Source organism: Psammomys obesus, unplaced genomic scaffold (assembly GCF_907164565.1).
Source record: "Psammomys obesus unplaced genomic scaffold, mPsaObe1.curated_primary_1811, whole genome shotgun sequence".
Taxonomy (NCBI): domain Eukaryota; kingdom Metazoa; phylum Chordata; class Mammalia; order Rodentia; family Muridae; genus Psammomys; species Psammomys obesus.
In genome coordinates this window covers 12,953,562-12,975,982 of record NW_026591598.1, presented here as the reverse complement: position 1 = coordinate 12,975,982, position 22,421 = coordinate 12,953,562, and the positions used below count along the sequence as shown (strand labels likewise).

General features: G+C 46.8%; 2 protein-coding genes across 4 annotated transcripts; both read right to left on the bottom strand.

The window, feature by feature from the left end:
• Positions 1–1,378: 1,378 nt before the first annotated feature.
• Syf2 (SYF2 pre-mRNA splicing factor) lies at positions 1,379–8,383 on the bottom strand. Its single transcript, XM_055611500.1, has 7 exons — positions 8,331–8,383; positions 8,087–8,191; positions 5,186–5,311; positions 4,559–4,676; positions 4,008–4,098; positions 3,411–3,509; positions 1,379–2,039 (listed from the first exon to the last, which is right to left on the bottom strand). The coding sequence occupies exons 1-7, from the start codon at positions 8,352–8,354 to the stop codon at positions 1,874–1,876; spliced, it is 729 nt and encodes a 242-aa protein (XP_055467475.1). The 5' UTR covers positions 8,355–8,383; the 3' UTR covers positions 1,379–1,873.
• Positions 8,384–11,887: 3,504 nt separating this feature from the next.
• On the bottom strand, positions 11,888–15,777 carry Rsrp1 (arginine and serine rich protein 1). Of its 3 annotated transcripts, XM_055611422.1 has the most exons (5): positions 15,613–15,777; positions 14,920–15,516; positions 13,997–14,130; positions 12,453–12,536; positions 11,888–12,330 (listed from the first exon to the last, which is right to left on the bottom strand). In XM_055611422.1, exons 2-5 carry the CDS (start codon positions 15,467–15,469, stop codon positions 12,214–12,216), a joined length of 885 nt encoding a protein of 294 aa, XP_055467397.1. In that variant the 5' UTR covers positions 15,470–15,516; positions 15,613–15,777; the 3' UTR covers positions 11,888–12,213. The 3 variants fall into 3 exon arrangements, 2 of the variants coding, with proteins under 2 accessions (XP_055467397.1, XP_055467398.1); XM_055611423.1 differs by lacking the exon at positions 11,888–12,330 and having other exon boundaries at positions 12,459–13,625; XR_008720600.1 differs by lacking the exon at positions 11,888–12,330 and having other exon boundaries at positions 12,460–12,536; positions 13,309–14,130.
• Positions 15,778–22,421: the final 6,644 nt, after the last annotated feature.

Genomic DNA, 22,421 nt, shown 5'->3' with positions numbered 1-22,421 from the left:
GGGTGCGTGACTCCACCCACTGCCTTCCCGCCTTCCCTGTTCCGGGTACGTGACTTAACAATGGCTTTGTTCAAACCGCCCAATCAGATCCCTGTAACTATGCTTCTCGCTTCTGTAATCGCTCTTCTTGCTCCCAAGCCCTATAAAAACCCGTCACCCCAACCGAGAGGCGCGCAAGTCTTCCGAAAGGCTTTGTCGCCCCGGGTACCCGTGTATCGAAATAAACCTCTTGCGGCTTGCATCCGAAGGCTGGTTTCGCTGTTCCTTGGGAAGCGGGGTCTCCCCATCTAGAGAGGCTCAACGGGAGTCTTTCAGGCTTATACTTTGGTACTCTCTAACAAGCTGCTTAGTTACAAATGTATGTGATCGTGTGAGGGTATTGGGAACATGTTTTTTTCTGTTTATACTCATTATAATCGTTCACTTAAAAGAAAAATAGAGGGCTGGAGAGATGGCTCAGAGGTTAAGGGCACTGCCTGCTCTTCCAGAAGTCCCGAGTTCAATTCCCAGCAACCACATGGTGGCTCACAACCATCTATAAGATCTAGTGTCTTCTCGTATGCAAGTGTATATGCAGATAGAACATTGTATACATAATAAATAAAATATATATTTAAAAAAAAGAATAGACTGTAACCACATTGTGACTTTTGTACTGCTTGATTATGCTGATATATAGGCTGAAGGAGAAAAAGCTGGAGCCCTCTGAAGTGTGCCCCATCCACTCAGGAAACGGTTAGAACTTGCAGGAACTTGCTTGAGCTTATTTTGTTTCATCCATTGTGCCCGCACGTATGCATGTCTTTTTTCTCCTTTTCTCTAGCTGCTGGCTACTCTAAGTAACAGCCCCACATGGGTTAATATCAGTTCCTGCCTGGAGAATCACGCTTTGTATCAGTTGCCAGGAACAAGCAGCAGGGGGCCCGCAGTCACTCTACACCCCACTTCAATTTACTGTGGTGTAGAAGCTGGGCCTTGGACGCCTTGCTTTTGTGCTTTCCAGATAAAATCTGTAGTATGTGCCAGACTACTGTTTTTACATTGGTCTGTCCTGAGAAAGTTCTGGGAAAGGGCTGCTCTGTTAATATTTGGTATGTGCTTACTGGCATTTATGTACATTTTTCTGATCATGTTTTTCTAAACCCAAACAACCTTTCTTGGATCATAGTTTTCTTTCATTCATGTATAAAAGTACCCGAGACTAAAGTAAGGTTGTCTATGCATTAGAATGTAGTCTGCTCCATTCTGTCCGGTCCTCAGATCCCAGGTCCAGCAAACGAGATTTGAAAAGGTTGGCAAAAGTCAACACTCTTTGTTGAAATGTGTAGCAAATGCTCCCACAATGCACTTGTTTTAAACTACAGACATCATTCATGACTCTAATCCAAAACATTTTATTGTTCTTTAAAAGGGAATGTGCACAGCTGCCCCTAGCCCTGAGCACAGCGCCGGCTGCAGGAGCATCTGTCTTGACGGCCTCTGCTTCTTTGTGTTCTCCTGGCCAGTCCCAAAGCCCAGCCGCAGCTGACAAGACTCACGCAGCAGTGCCTGCACCTGTGCACACACCATCTGAGCCCCAGTAATTCAAAGGTTACATGGTTACGCACATTTAAAATACATAGAAAAATAATAATTAGGATTTATACAAATTAGATTTTTACAAAACAATGTCACTCACTACAAGAAATACATCTTACATCCAAGGAAACATGGACATATGCATGTGGAAGTGAAGGTGAGAAAGACATTTATTTCAGAATGCCGGGTGGGGAGGCACGGGGGAGGGTCACGACTGCTCACGTGTGGCAGTTTGAATTTGCCAGCAGAAGCCCCACTGCCTGTCCAGCCTCTGCCCTGCTCCTCCAGGGCTCGCTCACACGGCTGTTCCTCTCTCCAGGTTCTGCTTGATCTCAGCAGTGTACTTCCCGTAGAACCTCTCTGCTTTCTTGTTGAACTTGGCGTTCCTCTCATTGATGTAGTCAATGTCAGCATCATCATTGTAAGGACGTCTTCGGCTGTATTTGTCTCGCTTTTCAATTCTGGGGAAAGAAAGAGTTATGAGGTTCAGAACCCCCCTCCTCAGATCTCTTCATGCTCATCCTCAAACAGCCACCCACCTCTGCCTCCCAAACCCTAGAACTAAGTGGGTTCACCACCTTCTGGTCTAAATGCCTTCTTTTCTGATCTTAATAAAACATGGACGAAAAGTTCAGGAGAAAATCAGCATCATTCATAATAAAACACCTTGGGGGGGGGGAAGGCAGGTGCAGGTTTCATGAGTTTCAGATGAAGACTAATTAATTAGTAGAACCTCAAGCAAACAGACTCTGTCACTGCATTTCTGAACATTTTTGTGGTAGCCCACACCTGTAATTCAAGCAATCAGGAGGCAGAGGACAGCCACTGTTGGAGACTAGCCTGGACTACATAATGAGGGCCTGTCTCAAAAATAGAAAAGATAAAGAATGCTTCTGAAGAGCAACGAGGCGCTGCTACTAGTAGGGACAAAGAAGTAACTTTGAGGAAAACACCCTAAAAAGCACTGGGCAGGGCGTGTACAAACCACTGTATGGCCTGCACGACCTAAATCATAAATGCATTCCCCGCTATCACAAATAAATATGGCCAGGCACTCGGGAAGCAGAGGCAGAAGGATCTCTGTGAGTCTGAGGTCAGTCTGGTATATATAGTGAAACTCTATCTCAAAATTAATTAAAATATAATAAATAAATATGGCCAGGTGGAGACACACACAATCTCAGTACTGCTTCAGTTCCAGCCCAGGCTGGGCTACAACACAAGGCCTCTGTTTTAAACACACAGACACAAAAAAACTAACTACAGTAGTTTGAATTGGAAACCTACCCCAGGTCTAGATAGTGAAGGCCTGGTCCCCAGATGACAGGGCTGATAGAAGGTGCTGGAACCTTTAAGAAGTGGGGCTTACTAAGTGGAAGTTGGGCCCTAGGGGTGTTCCCTTGAAAGGAATATTAGGACTCCACCTCTTCTCTATGCCAATCTGTCTGCTTCCTAGTCCTCATGAGGCAGTGGTCCCTAGCGATGAACTTCTGCCATGATCCACTGTGCTGCCACAGGCCCAAAGACAGTGGATTGAGATCTCTAAAATCATAAGCCAAAATACATTGTTTATCTTAGGCCTTTTGCTACATAAATGTTTGATACCATAACACTTTGATCCCACCAATATTCCTATTTCACTCCAAATGCTATGGGCTCAACTCATCCTTGCTGTCCAGCTTCAAAACCATCAGATTTAGGGTCAAAAATGAACTAGTATCCCTGCTATGCTCTTCTTCACGTCATGTGACAGCGTCAGCCTCAGATCTACATCCCATCCATTTTCTCTTGTCAAGCATGGAACATTCCAGGCTGCTCTGCTGAGTACTTACTGCTTTTCCAGGTCTAAAACCATTCTGTCAATCTCCTCTGAGGAAGGCACATGTGTCCCATGAAGAAGACTGTTGGATGTCGGGAAAAAATCTTCTCCACTGAAAAGACAGCAAGATGCATTTCCAGTCAGACCTTAGTATTCCAGTCAAATTTCAAACTATACTATCACTGGTGATGACAGACAACATTTAAACATACTTATTACACAGCAAAGGGAAAGGAAGAAAGCCAACACAGGCTCACAGAGATGAACCAGGCTGGGCGAGGACACCCGTAAGCCAGCCCCAGGCAGGACTCTGGGCCCCAAGCCAGCCTGGCTCACACAGTAACAGCTTCCTCCTTCAGACTGGTAAACAGTGACTAGTGATTGTTAAAGGAGTCTTCAAAGGTCAAAAGGAGTGAGCATGGAGGGGTTGGGGATTGGGGAGGGAGTTAGAGCTTCTAAGGTTATTTCTCTGGATCAAAACAGAAACCTGGCTGGGCTGGTGGTGCATGTCTGTAAGCCAAGCACTTGGAAGACAATCTCATACACGTGTCTAACAATCTGCTTACACCCACCTCCCTGGAATGGCCCTGCATATTACCCAAGGACTTACTACTTTTCTCTCTGTCGCTCGTAGCTTTCCATGTCAGGTTTGATCTGCTTGGTCAGCCGGTGGTACTGGCGTAATTGGGCAGCCGCATAATCTAGTAACAGGAGAACCAGAGGTGATCTTTGTCCTTATCTGGGCATTACTTACAAGAGAAAACTCGGAATTATTCTTCCCCTACATGCACAGGACACCAGGCTGGCACAGCTTCCACCCAGAACAGGCTGATGAAAGGCTGATCTGCTGGGGTGGTGGTACATCCCTGTACAACCACTCAGGAGGCTGAGGCAGGAGGACCCCGAGTTTGTAGACTGCCTGGGCTACACGGTAAGACTAAATAAAATGGCAACAACAACAAAGGATGGCTTCACACTACAGACCAGGCAGCCAGCAGACTGACGGGAGGGCCTGGGTTCTACCCTAACACACCCTGCATTCTCCTTGGCCTCCCAGAACATTCCATGAATGCAGCCTGATGGGCATGTGTGCTCACTAAAGCAGAAGCCGCAGTCCAATAGGCCTGCTCAGTAAGGCAGAAGCCAGCACAGCAGCTGTACCTGAAAACCCCAAGTCAGGGTTCTTCTTCTTCTTCCTCCTCTCCCACCGCTCCGCATCCTCCGCACTGATCTCCAGCAGTTTCACTTTCTCATAGTCTTCCCCTCTCGCCGCACACTCCTGAAAAGACATACAGCGCTACCCACCCTGCGACTCAGCACTCCCCTTCATTTTTTTTTTTTTTTGAGTCAAGGATGACCTCAAACTTAACGCAGTTTCGTTCCTCAACTTCCCAAGTTCTGGAACTATCAAGTAACAGGCCACCAAGGTGGCTGGGTAGGTAAAGGTCATGCTGCCGAGCACGCCCACCAGAGTTCTCTGTCAGGAGGCACGTGGTGGAGAGAACTGACTCCTAGTTGTCTTCTGACCTCTGCTCTTGTGCCCACACGAATAAAAAATAAAAGTGTAATGAAATTAAAATCCACAGCAGCAGAAGCAGGCAGGTGTTAGAACCTGTCTTAAGTATTTTGCAGATGTTAACACACAGAGTTCCTAGTGCATTCAAGTAACCGCTGTAGCCTTGTCTCACAGACAAGGAAAGAAAGGTACCCTGAGGCACATGATTTGCCCACCTACTCAGCTACCAGGCTCGCCTGCCTTGGTGGAGGGGGCAGCAGAGGCTTCCTAACCTTTTTCTTTTCTTCTTCCTGCAGCTCCCACTCCAAACGCGCTTTCTTGGCTTCCCAGTTTGCTGGCAACTTAAGTCTTTTGTCTTCTTCCACAACTTCCTGGTGATTTAACTTCCGAGCTTCATTCTAAAACCGTAACAGGAAAGTCCATCATATGAAGCAAGAGGGGGACTCAAACAAACCCTGTCTTCTCTGCAGTGACTAAGCGGCCCCATCTAATGTTGCAAGCAATAAAAAGCCAGCCAATGAGTTTAAGCCCAGGACTAGACTCAGAAGGTGTACCACTGAGCCATGAGGCTGCTGTGCTACACAGAGCCCTGCTGTTCCAGATCCCTGGGGCTACCATCACCCTTGCCTGTTCAGGTGGATGCTCCCTGAACAGAATAAAGGTTGGCAAAGTGCCCTCACTGTACCACACTACAGTACAGCAGCAATTTAAAAAATTGGGGGGGGGGGAAGGTGGCTCAGGGTTAAGAGTGCTGTCTGCTTATCTAGAGGTCCTGAGTTCAATTCCCAGCAGCAACAACGTGGTGGCTCACAACCATTTGTACTGGGATCTGATGCCCTCTTTTGGTATGCAGTTGTACATGCACATAGAGCCAGATAGAGCACTCATATATGTAAAACAAATAACTATATCTTAAAAAAATTAACTTTATTTAAAACCTTTTTTTTAATGAATGTATTTTATTTTATCTTATGAATGTGTGTAGGTCAGAGGTCAACTCCCAGACATCAGTTCTGTTCTTCCACCATGTAGGTTCTGGGGATCAAACTTAGGTCCTCAGGCTTAGCATAGCAAATGCTGTCACTGCTGAGCACTTTTTTTGGCCTGAAAGATGGTAGACTTTTAACCCATTTTCAAAAAAAAAAAGCCTCAGTTTGAATGTGGAGGGCCTCTTTATTTCTAATCCTTTCCTAGTCTCTCCTAGGTCAGTACTTCAGAAGGTTTCTCCATGACAAGGGAGAGGAACATCCACCTTAAGCGAGCTCTCTTTCAGAAAAACTCAACACTGCTGGCATTTTACATTTTGTTTTGTTTTTAAACCATGGTCTGATGTACTCCAGGCAAACCTCAATCTACCTATGTAGTCAAGGAGACTATGAACTTCCTAAGTACAGGAAGAGCAAAAGCAAGCCACCGTTCACAATTCTAAGGAAAATGTAAGTTAGATATAACTAAGGCCACAGGTTGGTGACATTTGGTCCAGGAAGCCAAGTCTCCCAAGCTCTGCACATGTTCTGTAAACATTCACTCTATAAGCCAATATTTAAGCATAATGATTACACTAACTTTCTCTGGACAGAAATATTTCTGGGATTGGAGCTTTGCTTAGCCTGGGAAGGCTGGTTTTGAATATTTCTTTACTGTGTGTGGGTGGTTCACAGGTGTGCGGATACACGTGTGTGCAGGTGTGCATGTATGTAAGGCCTAAGACTGATGTTGTGTGTATTCCTCAGTTGATCTCCACCCTACATACTGAGGCAAGGTCAGTCACTCAGAACTCAAAGGTTGTCTGGCTGATCACCAGCTTGCTCCAGGCATCCCCATCCCGCCTCTGCCTCCAGAGTGCTGGGATTAAAGGCAGACCACCACACCCACCTAGTGTCTATGGGGTACTGGGTGTCTGAACTCTGGCTTTGGCAAGTGCTTGATCCACTAAGCCTAGTTTTGACCCCGAGCATCTAAACAAGTGGTTCTCTACCTGCGGGTCGTGACCCCCACAAGGGTCACATATCAGATGTCCTGCACACCTGGCATTTACACTGTAATTCATAGCAGCAGCAAAATTACAGTCATAAAGCAGCAACAAACTAATTTCATGGTTGGGGATCACCATAACATGAGGAAGTGTATTAAGGGGTCGACGAATTAGGAAGGTTGAGAACCATTGTTTACACTGTAAATGTTCAGAGGTGTGCTGGATCATTTGTTTGTTCTGCCTTATATTCTTGAAGGCTCCAAGACCATTTTTTGAAAAACAGTTCTTCTGAGCCAGCAAGATGGCTCAGTGGGTAAGGGTGATTATCACATATCCAGATGACTTCAATCCCTGGAACTCACAGGAGGGAAGGAGAAAGCTGGCTCACAAAGACACAAATAATATAAAATTATATTATAAAAATGTAATAAAAAATTTTTTTCGTATTTCTGTGTATGCATGTACGCACATGCCTCAACCACACGTGGCAGTCAAGGGACAAGTTTGTGAAGTTGGTTCTCTCCTTCAACTTTTACCTGAGCTCCAGAGATCAAATTCAGGTGGTCAGGCTTGCATAACAAGCGCCTCTAACCACTTAGTCATCTCACCAGCCTAAGGACCATTTTATTAGAGTTCAAGAGAAAGAAACAAAACAAAACAGGTCAAGCAAGTTGTACATCTCAGCAGGCGCCTAGAGAGGGGATGGAGATGTAGCCAGGCCTTTTAAATTACATTTCAAGAAACCAAGTAGGTTCAGCAAAGGGGTCAGGGAGCCAAGCAGTCACATGGGGAAGTGAGGGGCCTTGTCTCCAGAGAAAGAATGATAATGTCCAGAGTGTCCTAAGCAGCCCTTCTTAGGATTTCGGTGGCTATCCATAGGAAAGATGGAAAATAAGTTACACATTTTCGAATTTGAACTCGGGAAAAATGGCCAGTGTGTGCTCGCTGTTTTTAAGGTGAGGAAGGTCTTACTGAGAAGTTTCTTCCTATTACCTGGCGACATACTGCCCGGGATGAAAACGAAGAATTTGTTAGACTCCTGGAGCGGACCTAACCTACCCCAATCATGTGGGCGGGCCGTCTGGAGCAGAGGGTGTGGCTTTGGACGTGTGTCAAAGAGATGTGGAGTCCTCCGGGTCCCGGTCCTCCTTCCTCCTCCAGCCCCGCGCCCGGCCAGGCCCGCGTCCCCGCCACTTACCCGCTTCAGATGCAGCTCACGGAACTTGCGCAGCCTCTGCTCGCGCTTCTGCGCCGCCAGCTCCTCGGCCGCCGACGTCTTGTCCTCCGCGCCGTCCGCGGGCACCTGCGGTCACACCCGGCTTCAGGCCCGGCCACAGCCCCGACGGCCGGGTCTCCCCGGTAGCCGCGCCCGGATTCGTCCCCCGTCCCGCCCCGCCCGGCGTCTCCCCGACAGACCCCTGCGCGAGGCCGCTGGTACTCACCACAACTTCACTCGCAGCCGCCATGACAGCCTTCTCGCTACTTCCGGCAACAACACGGAGCACTTCCGGCGGCCCGTAGCCCGCGAGCCACGCCTCCTCCGTACGGCGTTAGATTCTTCCGGCCCGCCCTGCCTTCCGGAGGCGAAGCGTAGTCCTGCGCAGGCGCAGATTGTGCGCGCAAAGACCGGAGTAGGCGAGGCGGCTGGGCCTGGGTGAGGAAGCGCTCGGAATGCGTCACTTGGAACGGAATGCCCGGAAGGTGCCTGCTTGGCGATGGTGTGGCCTCGGTCACCAGCTCTGAAGTCCCTTTCCTCACGTAGGCAGTGAGTGCCATCCGCATTGTCTCTCCCATAGAGCAGATCATTTTTCCTGGTGTTATTTACTGGAGGAGAGGAGGGCTGGCTCAAAGTCCCCTCTCATATCCCAGTACCACAGAAACTACTAAAGTCACTAAGGTAATGCAGGAATACAACAGGGATATATGAAAGGTGTTCCTTTCTTTCTTCTCTTTTCTTTTTCTTGGTTTGTGTGTAGCCCTGGTTATCCTGGAACTCACTTTGTAGCCCAGGCTTCCCTCAAACTCACAGATCCTCCAGCTTCTGCCTCCCAAGTGCTGGGATTAAAGGCGTGCGACACCATGCTGGGCTGAAACGTGTTTCTTTGTAATCCAACAACTACTAATTAAATGTAGAAATGAAAAAGGCATTGCTCCAGTGTAACACCATCTGGGTAAAAATGAGCTGTGGAATCCCAGCAGGTGGAGCCAGGAGAATACCTCTAGGCTAGCCAGTGCTACAAGGCATAACCCTTTATTTCAAGCAAACAAAAAAGGGTTATCGAAATTAAAAGCTTAAAGAGTAACAAGAAAAAAAAAAAAAAAAAAAAGCAAATTTAGGGCAACTCCCTTTTGAGTCCCCTCCCTTGTAAGGAGCTGCTTCTCAAGCACAATTAAACTTTGCTTGCTCTTCTAAAACAAGCTTAAAAAAAAAAATTAAAAAGTAAAATGAAAGCTGTGAAAGAAAAAGTATGGGCTCAGGACCCCCAAAACCAAGTTCTTAGCACAAAGGAGATTTGCCCCAGGGCAGAGGGCACAGATAAGGGACAAATACAGGAGATGAGGGAGAAGCAGAAGGAAACAAAGGAGGAGTAAGATATAAAAAAAATAATAATACATATCCAGCTGGGTGTGGTGGTGCACGACTTTCATCACAGAGGCAGAGGCAGGCAGATCTCTGTGAGTTTGAGGCCAGCCTGGTCTACAAAGCGAGTCAAAGACAGCCAGGACTACACAGGGAAACCCTGTCTGAAAAAAACAAAACCAAAAAAACCAAAGATGTTGGTATTTGTCCCCAGGGAACAAAAGGGTAAATTACAATTTATAAAGGGTGTTAATTAGGTGAGCCGAAGGGGCCTTTTGATTGCTGGGCTCCCATATTTTGATAGCTGGACGCTGGTAGGAAGCCAACATAAGGGATTAGACATTGGTCAGCTTTAGAAATGTAATCTAACGGCTTTTAGCAAAGCAGAAGGAATGGAAAGGCCAGGCCTGTCAGAGCCATGTTCACCACACTTGGCCTGGCCAGAGTCCCTCACAAGCTAGGCATGCTGCCCTAATCCTGTGAGCTACACCTCGGTCTGGTCTACACAGTGAGTTCTAAGCCAGGTAACACACTGAGATTGTCTCAAAAATAAAAAGCACCTGGATGGTGGCGGCACACACCTTTAATCCCAGCACTGGGGAGATCTCCGAGTTCGCCGAGTTCGAGGCCAGCCTGGTCTACAGTTCTAGGACAGCCAAGGCTACACAGAGAAACCCTGTCACAAAAAGTAAATAAGTGAATAGAAATAAAAATAGAACATAAAAGCACAAATTTAAATCTGAATAAGATATAAACTATTTTCTGGTTGGAAAACTTTCACCAAAACACATGAAGTATTTCTTTTTTTTTTTTTTTTCCAGAGCTGAGGACCGAACCCAGGGCCTTTACCACTGAGCTAAATCCCCAACCCCCACATGAAGTATTTCAAATGAGTGTTTGTGAATGTATTCCCATCTGAATCCCAGGGCAGTTTTTTCTTTCTTTTTCATTGTTCTTTTGCTTGTTTTCGGGATTTTGTTTGGTTGGGTTTTTGTTTGGTTGGGTTGTGTCATCTGACCTCTGTGGGCACCACACATGCAGGTGGAGTCTATACACATGCAGGCAAAGCGCCCACGTTTAAGAATAGTCCACAACTTCCTTAGTCCTTTAGAAGCACTATTACCCGCCCCCCATTAACATGTCATTTGCTGTTTTGTGGGGAGTTTGTGTGATACTGGGGACAACCCATGTGCTCTTCCCCAGCCCCAAGTGTCTGAACTCACTAGAATAGGTTGGCCTCAAACTCAGAGATCCGCTTGCACCACCACCACCTGGCTTCAAGTAACATTCTTAACCTAGATGTGAAATACACTGTTTTACTCTTAAGTAGCAACAGGTTCCTCAGTCTATTCAGTTGCCTTAAGAATGTGATGAAAAGCCACAGTGATAGCTGTGGCCAGGAATAGCAATTCTAGATCATTGTGTATTTAAAATTCTCAAGGTCACTGTCCAATTGGATGCAGGTGATAGTATTTATAAGATATACTATGTATGCATCAGCAGAGGTGGAGACTGACCTTAATCAGGCCTGTGATGGAGCTCCATAAACTAAAGTCAGGGTTCCCAGCTCTCTTGGGTTATACCTCCCAGGGTATAACCATAAACCCTGTCAAGCTTGGTTCTCAACCCTGGTCTAGTAACTAATTTGTACCCTTCATAAGCTTTAAGTTATGTATTGGCAAACTATCAGGGTAAGTCAAGTTGAACCTGTTCAAATTTTGATACTGGCAACTGGAGGGGGTTGGGCTTGTTTTTAACAGGGTCTCACTGTCCTAGAACTGTCAACTAGGCTGGCCTTAACTCCAAGATCTACCTGTACTTGTCACCTCTGAAATGCTATAATGAAAAGCATAAACTACAATTTCCAACTAACTTTTTCAGGGTTTCTCTGAAACCCTGATAACTTTGGCTGTCCTGGACTCGCTTCGTAGACAAGGTACCTCCCAAGTGCTGGGGCTACTAAAGTCTTAATGGCTTTCAGACTTTTTCTTTCAATGTTTTATGTGTATGGTTTGCCCACACGTATGTCAGTGCACCCCATGCAACAAGAGGATGTTGGAGGTCCTGCAATTGGAGACAGCTGTGAATCTTACTGGGGTGTTCAAATCCAACCTGGGTCCACTGAGAGAGTAGCCAGCACTTAAACCACTGAGCCATCTCTACAGCTGTAGCAAGTCTTTCCTACTAACCCCCATACTCCCTACTGCTCTCAGGTTATACTTAAGGACACCTAGCACTGAGGCCGAGGTAGGCGCATTTCTGAGTTTAATTCAGGACAGCTGATCTACAAGTGAGCTGTCAGTAAGGGGTACATACACAGCCTCCCCAAACCACCACACAGTCATCATGGGAGTCCTGTCTTGTCTGTTTTCAGAAAGGTTTCTTCCTCAGATGTAGACCCATTCAACAGCCAGAAAATCAAGACAAATAAGTTTATTAACAAATATACAAAATATACAGTATACAACTGTGTCTTACAAAATTCAACTTTGTATAGAAGAGATATGTACAATACTTACAGGTATATACAAGACTCCCACCTGTATGGAATTCTCTCGGTCATCTGTGTTCTCAAATCTTCAGGAGAAACCTCAACCATGAACATTTCACCATTAAACATTTTTCTGTAATGGACTTTAATCACAACATCTACTGCTGTGATTACTCAAGATGAGCTAATGCTGGACACAAAAACTCTCAATAAAGTGCAATTTTAGGCAACCCTCAGCCCCTTTAGTTTTTCTTTAGACAGGTATCCACAGTCCATAAGGACTTTTTTTCTTATCTATTTTTGGTGATCCTGAGGATGTCTCTTCAGCAGCAGCTTTAGCTGTTTTCTGTACTGGCTTTGCTACAGAATTCTGTAAAAAAATAAATTGAAGTCAACTTACTACAGATATTATCAACACACATACACAAAGCGTACATGAGAAAATAACACCCTAGACCCAATCTTCAAGAAAAATTGTTTGGGTTCACTTACGTTAGAGCTGAAGACTATGTTTCTTTGTGTTGAAGATTTTTCACTGGGATTTTTAGATCCATCTTCAGTCTGCTTTTCTGAATGCTAGAGAAAAGAATTTTAAACATAGCCTTAATTTTTCAGATATTGTATTTAAAACCAGCCCAATTTTCACAAATGGAGCTGTACATACAAAAACCAAATTCCAAACAGATCACAGTTAAGCTAAATAACAAAAACCTCATTTTCCACTTAGTAAGATTTAGAGATAAGACAGTTCCCCCACGAATACCTGATTTCTGTTGCTGATACAAGCCATTTGAGCAAATGCAATTAAAAAAAATGCTTTGTGTAAGAAAGTGAGGCATTTGCAATAGACACGTCAGTCAATCAAGGAGCTCCTTTTAGGTGCTTGCCTGAGCAAATTACTAGGCAGCTCCCCACCACCCCAGGTCCCAGCAATAGACAAACCATCTTCATTGTACTGCTATTATCTTTTTTGGGTTTTTTGGTTTGTTTCTGTGTAGCCTTGGCTGTCCTGGACTCGCTTTGTAGCCCAGGCTGGCCTCCAACTCACAGCAATCCACCTGCCTCTGCCTCCCAGAGTTCTGGGATTACCACTGCTCAATGTCAACATGAACGTTTACCTTAAATTTCTATAAAGCAATTCTTTGAGACCAAGTCTCTTGTATCTATCACGTGGCTGTCCAAGGAAGACCTTGAACAATCCTGTCTCCCAAGCACTGGGAACTAACTCCAGGTATTGTGCACCCTAGACAGGCTCTCTACCAACTGAGCTACATTCCCAGCCCAATTATTTTTAGTTCCAGGTTTCACATATAGTAATTTAGGAGTAAGATGCAATGTGCCAACGCACATCCTTTGTAGTTCTGGAGAGTCGTAATAACTTATCTGCAAGTGAAGCAGGCCTCTTCTTCTGTAATCTCTCAAAACATCTGGAATATATTGCATATATTATGAGAGGGACATCTAGATCACAGATGCCCCAACATCACACAGTGTATCTAGGCTGAATTGCCAAACTGCCTTACACAAAGAGTTCCTAGCCCAAAACTCTAGCATGCACATGGACTACCTTCAACAAAAACTAAGCTTATTAACTGACACTTTAACCCATGGATCAATTACCAACAGATTTTCTTCATCACTGTCTGGAGACCACATTCATGATTTCTATAAGACAGAAATAAAGCAGATAAACTATACTGTATGCTGAGCAGACTTCTGGGAACATAATGCTACTAAATTCTAGTAAATGAAAGCTACTAGAGAACACTCCAGTGTCTAAAGAAAGAGTAAGAAAAGACAAAGTATTACCAATAATATGCTCAGTGTTTTTACTGTCATGGAAAAAACAAACCAAGTGTCAAAATGAAAGCAAGTTCATCACCTCCCAGTTTCACATGAGACTGTCTACTTTTTGCCAGATTAAGATCAGTTTTGTTCTGGGCAAATGATATAAAGACATCCCAGGAGGGCTGTGTATGGTAAACTGACAACAGGGTAAAGGGTTCTGCCAGCAGTAGCTTCCTGACGGTACTTACCTCCATCTTTGCACCACCGCTTGAAACAGCTGTTTCCTTCACTACACTTCGGAGACTCGCTGGCAAGTCAAAGTTGGCTGTTCCTAGAGCTTTTGCTGCGTTGGCTTTTGCTATTTCTAGCAGCTCCATTCGATCTAAAGACATGAAGACATTCATCATCCTCTAGGTGGCTTTTCTAAAACATTACTTTCCTTCCGTGTAAAGCATTTATGGAAAATAAAACTTCTAATTTTATGTTGGGGTGGGGGGGAAAGCAAATTCCTAAATAACTTCAAAAAATGAGTTTTGTTTTGACAAACGGAACTATTCTTTTTGTTCAAGTGTTTATTTTTGTCAACTACCGGACTTGTTAACTTTACAAGGCCAGTTGTCTCTACTAATCTTAATACGGTAGACCCACATCAAACTTTAGTATTTCCCAACACCAAATTACTTTGTCACTTGATAGAAAACTGCACAAAGGCCAATTTTTTAAGTAAACCATCTAAAAGTGTTTCGAGTTCTTCCCACCTTAAACGAAAAAGCCTGTAATAAGAACAGCCAGCTGTTCTTAGCCAGCTGCTAAAAGAGAGTGAGACCCCTCTCTTTGGGCCAATGAGACCATAAATGGCCTTTAGTTCTGTTTGCTGTTATCAGATAGGCCTTGACCTTTATTCTTAAGGCGAAAAAAACCTGTGTCTACCTATGCACCAACTAAAACCCCTCTCCCTTTAAGAAACCTCAAGATTTCTGGCACCCAAATAAGCACGCTGAACAAGCGCCCGGGTGAGGGGCTGGCTGGCTAGCTCGTTAACATGTCCCGGGCTTGATCTTCACAAACCCAAGATAAGCCGCTCGATCATCTGACTCCCTGGCCCGGCCGTAGCCGCCTTGAGTTCACCCGGAAGACTAAAAGCGCTCGCGGCCGCGGCACCAACACCCACCTTTCTCACTTAAGCGGAAGGGGGTTCCGCTCCTGCTGCGAGACCTGGTTCTGGACCTTTCCCTCCACCTGGGGCGATCCTCCGGGTACACGGTGCGGCCGAAGCCGTAGTAGCGCCGGCCGCGCGTGATCGCGTAGTAGGACCTCCGGTGGTGAGACCTCCCGCGGGAGCGCGACCTGCTCCGGGACCGGTAGGGCAAGGGCGACTGGTAGTGCCTCCGCGGACGCCCGTAATAGCCGTCTCGGTAGGCGCGGCGGCCGCGGGAGCGCGACCGGCTGCGCGAGTACGACCGCGAGTAGCGCCTGTACTTGCGCTGGTGGCGCCGGCGGGAGCGGGAGCGTCGGCTCCGCCGCGGCCGGCTGCGGCTGCGCGACGACGAGCGGCTGGAGCTGCGGGAGGCGGGTCCGGAGCTGCGGGACGACGAGCGGCTGCGGGACCGCGACGACAGGCGGCTGGAGCGGCCCGAGCCCGAGGCGGACGGCGAGGCCTTCTCCTGCGGAGAGCCGGGCCACATGTCGTTCACGTACTTGGACACGGCGGCCGCGGACATGGCTTCCTCCCTCGGGACTGGGCTCCTTCCGCAATCGCCAACGGCGTCTAGGAACGACGGCGACGGGCAGGGGTCAGGGCCGGCGGCGGGCGCGCGCGCGCGAGCCCGTCCCCCCGCCGATCGCCGCCCGCCAACCGACTCACCTCTCCCTGGCGACGCGCTCGCGATGGCGAGAGGGACAGGCCTGGCGGGCACCTTCCTCTCAGAACCGGGACCGAAGGTGGCGGGCTTCCAGGCTCCGCGGGCCAGACAGCGGCGCACAACCTGCCCCTCCGGACTCCAGACGCGAACTGAGCCCGAAGGCAACGTCAGCGTCGAAAATACTAGAAGCCAGCGCGGAGCATGCGCACATCCAGCAGCGCGGTGGGGCGGGCTCTCTTCTCGTCCAATCACAACGCGAGATGGGCGCCGCCTTCGACATACGCATGCGCATCAAGGCCTACGCGCCGCCCCTCCCCCCCTACAGCCACCCCAACCCGGCCTTCTACATCCGGGTATTTTGAGGATTTGTTGTTTTCGGGGGTTTTTGTTTGTGTGTTTGTTTCGGGGTCGTTAGTTGGTGGATTTGGGGTTTCTGAGACAGGAACTAACTGTGCCTTTCAGCCAGGTCTCGAACTTTCGGTAATCCTGCGGCGCCACACCCAACCTCGTTTTTCTTTGTTGTTGTTTTGTTTTTGTATTGCTCGCTTCACTTTGCTGTTTTCGATTTTGTAATTCGTGGAAAGGCGGAATCACAGGCAATTTAGCGGGCTCAACAGCTGGATCGAGGTCGCTGAGGACCACGGCGACCTGCCCAGCGCCTTTCCCCGCCTCCTTCTGATTGCCCTTCACCCGGCCTCCTGCGGTGGAGCTGGGAGAGGCCATCACAGCGCCCCGGAAATGCAGTTTTAATCTAGAAAGGCTCCTTTTTAACTTGCTGGTTTGAGCTGACAAAGGTCAATGAGGCTGAGACGTGAATTCCAACGACCACGGTAAATCTTGGAGGAGTAAGAGTGACGGCTGATAGCTCTTTTCTCTGTATAGCCCTAGATGTCCTGGAACTCCCTTTGTAAACCAGGCTGGCCTTAAACTCGGACATTCACCTGCCTCTGCTGCCTGGCCAGCAAGTGCTCTTAATAGCCATTTCCCATATTTCCAGAGCAAATTCCAAACATTCGTTGTCAAAAAGCGTAACAGTGACCTTGAAAATTGTGGATAAGTGAAAAAGTATTGGATGGGATACCTTTTTCAATATAGAGAGTTAAGCAGGGTTTTACAAAAGCTGTGGGTTTGGGAGGTGAAAGAAATAATGACTCCTTTCGTTTGTGTCTCCTTTCCACTTCCCCAATATAAAGAGAAATTGAAATAAAAACCTTATGGATGTTGGGGTGCAGAGGTAGCCACACAAGCCACTCAGACACCGATCTCAGTTAGATATGGATGGTTTTAATGAAGGCAACACCCCAAGACTGACCACTGACTATGGTCAGGGCACAGTGGACTCGTAAGCCAAACTATGACATTGTCTTTTGGACTTAGCTAATAAAGGCAAAAACCACAGTTAGCTCAGGTGCGGGCTGGTGGGGACAATGGAACAGGCGAGTCATCTCTGACTCAAGTTATTTTTGTTAATTAGACAAAGCTAGGTCTAGCTAACCTTGAGAGTGTGCCTGGCAGCTGGGGCTAGCTGTGCTTATGGTTGGGGAATTTCTGGGAGTAGGGAGGCCATACAGTATGCTGATCATAAACAAAGTTTTTGATCAACCTGACATTGCACAGGGAGCTTTTCCCCATATCAGCATCAAACTGAAACGATGTGCTGTTAGGCCTGAAATAGAAATGGCTATAATTATGCTACCCAAAAGGAGCAGGCCTCATCGCGGGGGGGGGGGGAGGCAGCAAAATGGCTCAAGTAGTAAAAATGCCTGTGGTGCAACGCTAACAATTTGAGTTTGATCCCACCCAAACTGGAAGGAAAGAACTGACTCCCAAAAGTTATTCTCTGACCTCCAGAAGCCCTCACACACATCCCATACAGCAACAGTAAGGATTCTCAAACTACAGGAACTAGAGAAATTGCTCAGCAGTAGAGAACACTGATTCCCAGTACCCACATGATGGCTCCCATCCACCTAGAATTCCATTCCCAGGGATGAGCAACACCCAGCAACACATACACACACACTCACACACAGTGCAAACATGGATGCAGGCAAAATGTGACAAGACCCCAGACCTTAGCACAACTGACTCCATAATGGAAATGCCATTCTGGCAGTACAACTCAGCACATAGAGACACCACCACCAGCCAAAACAAAAACAGACCTAATCTGTCAAAGTCAGCAGGTCTGGGAAAGTCTCTAAATTTTAACCTTGTTTTCTGTCTTCTGTAGTTCTGCTTCTGGCCAACTGTTCTTGTATACTGAAGTATGTCAACCCAGAATATTTTTTGTGCTTAAAGGCTCACCCTGATAAAGTCTCAGGATTACCTTGGAATCCCAAACACCCATCGTAGTTGATGGTCGGCTAATAAAGATTTTCTGTCAGTCTAAACCCATATCTGAGTACCGATACCCATAAATTAAGACCCTTACCAGGCTGTGGCATAGAATCCAGTACCCACCCCAGTTCTTAGGGAACTTTTTTCCCCTCATGGTGATAACTGTTGCCTGTAATCCCAACTTAGGCAGAGGCAGGAGGATTTTCTGGATGCTCCTTAAAGTCCACCAGGAACATCTGACTATTCTCAGGAAGCTGTGTGGGCACACAGAAACCTCAGTTTCACCATTTACAAATGGACAAGTGTGGGAGGGAGAATTAGTGAAACTGCTTACTCTGCACTCCTAGGCTTCTGCTTATGAGTTGGAAGAGACTGTAGGAGTCTTTGCAGACAATTCATGCTATCTGCCAAGTGTGTCCCTGAAAAACTGGAACTCCCAGACATGGTGACATAGAGCTGTAAACCCAGGACTTGGGAGGTACAAATAGGAGAATCAGAATTTTAAGTCATAGTGAGCTTAAAGCCAGCCTGGGAGTCATTAGACTACATCACAAAAGAATTATTTAGACTAATTCTGGAAGTCAACAGGGTTTTGAAACAGTGGGAAACAGGGCTCTCCCCTCAAAGAATGCTGGTGTCTTTTTCTTTCAGCTATAACTGGCTGGAGTTAAAGCTGCTGGTGTTACTGTTGTCATACCCGAGGCATCAAAAGCCAGAGATGAAGCAGATTGAGTAGATCTGTTCAGAGACCTCCACACAAGGATCCTTGACTTTACTTCAGGAAAGAGCTTCAGGTGGAGCCAATTTGAAGGGGAGATGGAGTTTATGAAAGGGATTTAAGTGTGATAGTTGCTAGGCAACCAGGAAAAGGATGCGACACACCCAAGAGAAAAGGTACACTACAGTCTTTACCAAGCCCAGTTGGGGGAGGGAGGTTGAAGTGTTGCTACAGAGTTGCCTAGGCAGTTAATCATCCCTCCCCCCCTTGATTCAGCCAGGGGGGATCTCTGTGAGTTCAAGGCCAGTCTGGTTCAAAAAGTGAGTTCCAAGACAGCCTGGGATACTTATGGTTTCATTATTGTTTGTTTGTTTGTTTTTTGAGACAGGGTTTCTCTGTGAAATAATGAGAGGACCATGCCTAACCCCTCCCCCAACGCACAAAATAAAGACATCAGTCCCAGGAACTAGGCCATAGATCACCAGTTCCAGGAATAAGAAAACCATAAAATTCCCTACCCAAGGAATAGCCTAGAGGTAATCACAAGAATGGGAAGCTATCTTATCTCAGGGTGGGACATTTGTGCTGAGCAGCCCACCAACCTAACATGCCTGAGGTCTATAGATAGCTTGCTCAAAGTTAGTAACAAGCTTGTCCTTGCTGAATGTCATCCAATCTTGTAACTGCTAAGCCAGGAATACCCAGGTCTTGCTCAAACCCCAATAAAAACCCTCCCAGGCAGCTGCTCAGGGTTCTTCTGGATGATCCACTGCATTGGTGATGGTGGAGAGACTGAGCTTAAGTTGGAATAAAGCTCTTTGCTCTTGCATATGTGGTCCGGCTCCTGGTGGTCTTTGGGGTCCTTAAGAGCTGGGCCTAACAATAGCACTGGCTGGTAGACCAGGCTGGCCAGGGCTACTTTTGTAAGTCAGAGAAACCTTGTCTTACAAAACAAAATTAAAAAAATCACTTGCTGCTTTTCCAAAGGACCAAATTTCAGTTCCCAGCACCCACATGGTGGCTCAAAAACATCTGTAACTTGAGTTTCGGGAGATCAGACACCTGACCTATGAGGACACCAGACTCATATTTTTCTTTACTTTTTTTTTTCTTTCTAGGTTTCTCAAATAGGGTTTCTCCACTGGTTAGCAGTGGCACACGCCTTTAATTCCAGTGCTCAGAGTCAGAGAAAGGCCAATCTCTGTGAGTTTGAGGCCAGCCTGGTCTATGAAGTGAGTTTCAGGAAAGCCAAGTTTACACAGAAAAACTCTGCCTCCAAACAAGCAAACAGGCCAGGGTTTCTCTGTGTAACCTGGCTGTCCTGGAACTCACTGTGGACCAGGCTAACCTCCAATTCAGAGTTGCCTCTGACTCCTGAGTGCTGGAATTAAAGGCATGCTCCCCCACACCTGGCTCAGACACACATTTTTAATTAGAAAAAGAGAGACAGAGTCTCACATTGAAGCATAGGGTGTTCTGAACGGTTTTGTAGTTCAGGCTGGTCTCAAACTCACGTCAAGACACCTGCCATTATAAGTGCACTATGTCAGAAGCACAGATGGACACAATTAGGCCTTTGCAGCCTGTCAGAACTGTTTGAGTAACAGTACACTCACAAGCTATGTGTTTCATTAGCAGCAACTTGCCAAGTATCAACTGAGCTATCATAAACACAGGCTCTTTTATGCCAATTTTTCTTTCTTTTTGTTTGTTTGTTTTGACACAGGTTTTTCTTCAGGTAGCTCTGGCTTTCTTGGAACCCACTCTGTAGACCAAGATGGCCTTGAACTCAGAGATCTGCCTGCCTCTATCTCCCAAGTGAAGGGATCAAAAGAGGTGCACCATCTTCATGCAAATCTTAACTACTAATATTAACTCTCGGTCATACAGCACACAGTAAATCTCTCTGTGTGTATATGTAGGTTAGAGAATGCCCACGGAGGGCTAAAGAGGTCATAGCTGCGTCCCCGGCATTTGAGAGACACCAAAAGAGAGACAAGCAGAAGGCTGAGGCAGAGAACATCTCTGTGGGGATAAGATAATAAAACCCTGTTGAGGTCTGCTGAAGCTGTTGGCTCCCTGCTGGGCGGAGCTCACAGCCAAAGGCCCCAAGTCAGGGTGCAGGACTGTTGAGGCCCCTGAGGCAGTGGAGGTGGAAAAAAAAAAAGCAGGAGGGGTCCAGACCCACGACAGAAGTACACAGATGGATGACAATTCTAATACCCCTACCTCAACAGCAGGGACGGCCAAGTGGAGCTAAAACTAGTTTTCGGACATTCCAAAGAGGATTTTTAACTGCTAGTCACAAGAATGCTAGACAAACACAGAAATGGGCAGTGAGTGGCTCTTTGGAGGCCTATTTAGCCCAGAATAATTTGGCACTGGACCTGCTACATTCCATCTGCCATGTCAGGCTTGTAGAGTGTTTGACCTATGTGTATCTCTCTCTCTCTCTCTGCAGATCACAGCTTCCTTCATAGTCTTATGAAATACCATGTGTAGGGACTGAGCTCCTTCAGTTGCATTGGTCTGCATAACAGAATGAGCAGTGTCCCCCAAAGTCTTGGGCATGCGACTGTTTGGTCCCCAGTTTGGGGAGGTTTAGGTGGTTCAGCCTTGCTGGAGAAAGTATGTGAGTGGGGGTGGAGCATGAGATTCCAAAGCCTTGCCCCGTCCCAAGTTCTCCGGCTCTGCCTCATGCCAGTGATGGAAGACGTATGCCCTCAGCTTCCTGCTCAGGCCACCATGGCTGCCAGCTGCTGTGCCACCTCCCTGCCCACACTCATAATGGACTCTTCCCTCTCAAACTATAAGCCAAATAATCTTTCTTCTATGAGTTGCTTTGATTGTTGCTGGTACCACAGCAACAGCAAAATAAAGAAAACAGCCATTAAAGAAGGAGAGACAGCACAAAGGAAAAGGGGTGTTGATGCTTTCCTAATTCTTAATAAGCTTCATAGCTTTAAGAGCTGGTGACTAAATCTAAAGGTCCATGTCTTCCATAGACATTTTAAAAGTTTCACTAAGATCTGCCTTTGGAGCCCGGCTGTGGTGGTCCATGCCTTTTTATCTTAGCACTTGGGAGGCAGAGGCAGATGGATCTCTGAGTTAGAGGACATCCTGGTTTAGAGAGTGAGTTCCAGGACAGCCAAAGCTACACAGAGAAGCCCTGTCTCAAAAACACAACAAGAAAAAAGATCTGGGCTAGGTGATGATGGCTCACAACTTTAATCCCAGCACTCAGGAGGCAGAGTCAAGCAGATGTCTGTGAGTTGGAGGCCAGCCTGGAAACACTATATGGAAGAAAAAAAAAAAAAGACATCTGCCTTGAGACCTGGGGCTGTGGCTCAGTGGTAGAGTGTCAATCAAGTCAGCATGTGGAGGTCCAGAGTAGTAAAACCCTGGGCGGAGACATAGATAAATAAAATCAGACAGACAGAGGTAGAGAGAGAAACTGCCTAACCTAGACTCCCCTGCTTTGAGACGGCAACCAGCCATTAGCCAGTAACGATAAACCTTCCATTTAAGGGTTAAGAAATGTTCATTTAAAAAACAGGTCATGGAGGAAAGATGTCTGTGGTTAAGAGCGCTGGCTGGTCCCTCCGAAGACTCAGGTTCAATCCCCAGCACCCACATGGCCACTCACAGTGGCTGTAATTCCAGTTCCCGGCACCTTTTCTGGCCTCCACCAGCACCAGGCACGAAAGCGGTGCACAGATGTACACGCAAGCAAAATACTCATCATATGTATGT